This window comes from Chaetura pelagica, unplaced genomic scaffold (assembly GCF_000747805.2).
Source record: "Chaetura pelagica isolate M959 unplaced genomic scaffold, ChaPel_1.0 scaffold3, whole genome shotgun sequence".
NCBI lineage: Eukaryota > Metazoa > Chordata > Aves > Apodiformes > Apodidae > Chaetura > Chaetura pelagica.
The window spans coordinates 7,362,079-7,366,082 of record NW_009952974.1 but is presented as its reverse complement, the minus strand read 5'-3'; the positions used below and the strand labels follow the sequence as shown (position 1 = coordinate 7,366,082).

At 62.7% G+C, this 4,004-nt stretch overlaps 1 protein-coding gene across 1 annotated transcript in view; it reads left to right on the top strand.

Moving 5' to 3' along the window:
• Positions 1-3: 3 nt before the first annotated feature.
• The window catches only part of LOC104387510 (rac GTPase-activating protein 1-like), a gene marked incomplete at its 5' end in the record, with an annotated part of 7,307 nt that continues 3,306 nt past the window's right edge, over positions 4-4,004 (top strand). Inside the window, 13 exons of the mRNA XM_009996279.1 lie at positions 4-131; positions 329-407; positions 579-632; positions 1,247-1,324; positions 1,621-1,735; positions 1,945-2,150; positions 2,367-2,528; positions 2,678-2,773; positions 2,846-3,047; positions 3,113-3,218; positions 3,369-3,501; positions 3,583-3,685; positions 3,801-3,912. Coding sequence (XP_009994581.1) covers positions 4-131; positions 329-407; positions 579-632; positions 1,247-1,324; positions 1,621-1,735; positions 1,945-2,150; positions 2,367-2,528; positions 2,678-2,773; positions 2,846-3,047; positions 3,113-3,218; positions 3,369-3,501; positions 3,583-3,685; positions 3,801-3,912 — 1,574 coding nt within the window. The remainder of the gene's footprint in view (positions 132-328; positions 408-578; positions 633-1,246; positions 1,325-1,620; positions 1,736-1,944; positions 2,151-2,366; positions 2,529-2,677; positions 2,774-2,845; positions 3,048-3,112; positions 3,219-3,368; positions 3,502-3,582; positions 3,686-3,800; positions 3,913-4,004) is intronic.

Genomic DNA, 4,004 nt, shown 5'->3' with positions numbered 1-4,004 from the left:
AAACTTCAGCTGGTCTTTGAGTCCCTGATGCGGGAGCCGTGGGGCAGAGAGGGGCTGAGCAGGGAGCAGTTCTCGGTCCTCAGTGCCCTGGCCGGCCGGCGCCGCGGGGAGACCCTGGTGCCGGGAAGGAGGTGAGCAGCCCTGGTGGTCCTCGGGCAGCCCTAGGCTCAGCGGTGCCCCTAGTGGGCTTGAGGAGCTGGCTGGGCACGGAGATGCTTGGTCTCCGCAGAGGCATCAGCCCTGGGCTCCCAGGAGCGGCTGTGTGAGTGGGTGCTGGCTGGAGGGTGGGGGATGCTCTGGCCAGGGTGACCCCCAGCTTGCTATGTAGGTCATCTGTGGTGGATGAGTCAGGCCAGTCCCTCCTGTCCCACTCAGACATCAGCTACGACCGCACTGATGATGATGTGGTAAGGAGCAACCGCTTGTGAGTCCAAGGGTTTGGCTTCTCCCCAGCGGGGCAGCCCCATGGCTGTAGTTAGGGGCCAGCTGGCCTGTGCAGCTGCCAGAGCATGAATGGTGGGGGTGCTGCTGGTCCTGTGCAGCCCTGCCCAGCCCCCAGCCTCCCCACTGTCTTTCAGGACGTTGATATGACAGTGGTACGGACCCTGAAGCGCAAAGCCCAGGAGAGGCAGGTACGAGGGAAATGCTGGGATGCAGCAGCCTGTGGGGGCTAGTGCTGGGGTCTGTGCCTCCACATGGGTGAGGGTTGCTTGGGCCTGCTGTCCTGCACTATGGCTGTGGGATCCTCTGCCCACACAGGTAGCAATGTGCAGCCTAGCTGGGGTGCCTGACATGGGCCACCTAGGGTTAGGGCATCCCGGTACTTTTCTATCCCAGCGTGGGAAGCTGCAACGAGCCTGGCAGGGGGTTTAATTTATTGATGCTGGGCTGGGAGTGTCATCTCTCAGCAAGCCTCTTGCGATCAATAGAAACTGCATTACCCTCCACTGGGGCCCAGCCAGGCTTCTCAATAATTCATCCCCACATGTGGGCATCCAGCGCTTTGCTCCAGTCACACCTCTGCATTGCAGGCCTGGTCTGGCCTCCCCACTCCCAGTGCTGGCTGTCATACAGGTGGGGGGGCCTGGGTCCCCATGGTGCCTGGAGTAGGGCAAGGAATATTTGGGGCACAGGGTGAGAGCAGGACTTTTAGTGGGGCTGAGACCACTTGGCCTGGGTGCTCTGGGGTGGTGGATTCAGGGAAGGGATCTCTGCGTGTCCTTCACCCCATCTGCTCTGTCCCCAGCGTGTGTCCCTGGCCCCTCAGATTGGCCCTTTGGTGGTGGCAAAGCGTCGCCGGTCTTCTGTGGCACCCCACAATGCTGTGAGTAGGGACCCAAGTGTGCCCTGGGCAGGGTTGGGGTGCGTGGGCTGTCCCAGTGCTAGAATGCAGCATAGCAGCCTTCAGTCCTGCAAGCCCATGGGTGCTGTGGGGCCTGGGGGTGCTCAGCTGTCCCTGCTGGATGCCTTTGCCTTGCAGCCTGTATTCTCCTGTGCCCATGGTGACAGCATTCTGGGCTGTGCAGGGCTGAGGAGCTGGTGGAGCAGAGCTCATGAAGAGATGTTGGAGCACCATGGGGCTGCAGCCAGGCATGTTCTTATTGCCCCCTATCTCAGCAGGCGAGTGTCCCCCATGCGCCCCTTCCTGCCGAGGTGCCAGGCCCTGCTGGCAGCCTCCTGCCTGCCACTCTGGTGCTACAACGTTGGCAGGGACACGACATCTCTACACGTGCAGGTCACAGGAAGGGCTGGGGAGATGGGGTTCAAGGGTTGTGTGGGACCGGCCTTGGGGTGCTGTTGTCGTGTGGAGGGAGGGGATCTGCAGAGGGGTGCTTGCCCTCACTGTGGGGTTAGCGGGGTCCTCTGGATGTACCAAATCCCAGGGCAGCTGGGGTGCTGCAGGGGCTCCCTGAGAGGTGGGAGCCTCCCAGGGAGCAGGGACAGTTTGCCTTTTGGGGATCCGTCCACTGCCTCCTCTCTCTGCAGAGCTGACCACAGCACAGGGCAGCCGTGATGATCTGGGCTGCCATGCCCTGGGGCAGGAGAGCAACACCAAGAGCAGCTCCTCTGCCAGGCAGCCAGAACCAACCCACTTCCCCTCACCTCCACGGGGCCTCCCAGTGCTCCAGCACCAGTTCATCTCCAAAATGGTGCGTGCTTCAGCCTCCTTCCCTCCTCTTGGCCACTGTGGAGAAGGGAGCAGGGCAGGAAGACTGGATATGGGGGGCAAAGCTCTTCTCCATCCCCCTACCTCAGCTGTGTCTGCACAGGGGTATGGATGATGCAGTAGAGGCTTGTTTGGTAGAAAGGAGCAGTACCGGGTACTTGTAAGAAAGGGGGGTTCTGACTTTGCTCTCCCTTGCTAGGTGATCCGCCCTGAGCCGTGTGGCATCTGTGGTGCCCGCATCCGTTTTGGGAAGGCTGCCATCAAGTGCCGCCGCTGCCAGCTGCTGCTGCACCCCAAGTGCCGGGAGCAGTGCCCCAGCTCCTGCAAGCCCTGTCCTCGCCACCACGCCTGGCCCCTTGAGGTGAGAGGGGGCACGGCAGCGCTTGGGGGCCACTCTGTGTCCCTGTGGGGCTGCCGAGCTACCAACATTGCAATGCTGGGCCTCTGGCTGTCCTGCCCGCAGGGCTGGGCAGTGGGGACAGAGCGGGCGGGTCGGTGTTGTTCTTCCAGGGCGTAGTGGCTGACTTTGCCCCCTCCACACCACCCTTGGTACCTGTGCTGGTGGTGCAGTGTGTGACTGAGGTGGAGAAGCGAGGCTTGACAGAGGTAGGGGCTGGGGCAGTGGGGTTGATGATGCCACGGTCCCCACGGGGCTGAGACACTCTCTCTGCGCCTCAGACAGGGCTGTACCGGGTGCGGGGTACTGAGCAGCTGGTGCAGGAGTGGAAGCGGAGGCTGCTGCAGGCTGGGGACACACTGCCTGCCCTCAGCAGCGTGACTGACATCCATGTGGTGTGTGGAGTGCTCAAGGACTTTCTGCGGGGGCTCAAGGAGCCGCTGGTCACCTTCAGCCTCCACCCTGCCTTCCTGCAAGCTGCTGGTGAGCAGGGGTTCTGAGCTGGGGATGGGAAAGTGGCTGGCCACCTCTGTCCTGTGCTGCTGCAGACATCCCGGATGATGCTGCCTGTGGCAGAGCCCTGTGCCATGTGGTGAACAAGCTGCCCCCGGCCAACAGGGACACCCTGGCCTTCCTCATGCTACACCTGCTCAGGTGAGGGGCTCATCCCCGCATGGGCTACCGTGGGTCTGTCCCCATGTCCCAGCTCTCTGCCCATGTTCCATGCCGCAGGATGGTGAAGCCCGGCTGAGGATGAGGGGGCCCCTTGCGCAGACCGTGTGCTCACATCATCTCACCTTGCAGGGTGTCACGCAGCCCTGCCTGCAAGATGGATGTGCTCAACCTGTCCCGTGTGTTTGGCCCCACGCTGGTGGGACACAGCTCGTCCAACCCCACACCACACACCATTCTGGAGGACACGCCACGACAGTGCAAGGTGAGGGAGGTCCCTGAGGACCCTAACAGGCTGTGCCTTGGGCACTGCCACCATCCCCAACCTCCATCCCACCCTGCCTAGGTGGTGGCTCGGCTCCTCTCGCTGCCACCCAGTTTCTGGAGAGGCTTTGTGGGGACAGAGCAGGAGAACTCAGTACCAATGCCAGCTCCAGGCAGTGAATGTGGTGAGGCAGGAGGAGTCCTGGCCCCTTTTGTGCCATTGCTCTGTGGCTGATAAAGAGTCCTGGGTGCTTGTGGCTGGGCTGGAGTGCTGTACCTGTCCCCTCCTCTGTCCCACAGAGCCGTTCTTCCCCCCCATCACCTCTGTGGAGCCCAAAGTATGCCAGTTCCGCCCAGCCTGCTGCCTCCCCAGCAGCCCGCAGAGCCGCGAGGGCACGGCTGCCCAGCCCCCGTGAGTGCTGCTGGGGGGTTTGGGGCGGGGGGGAGCAAGGGAGCTTGCTTTGCACCCCTGACTCATCTCTCCCCACACAGGCAGGGGGTCGG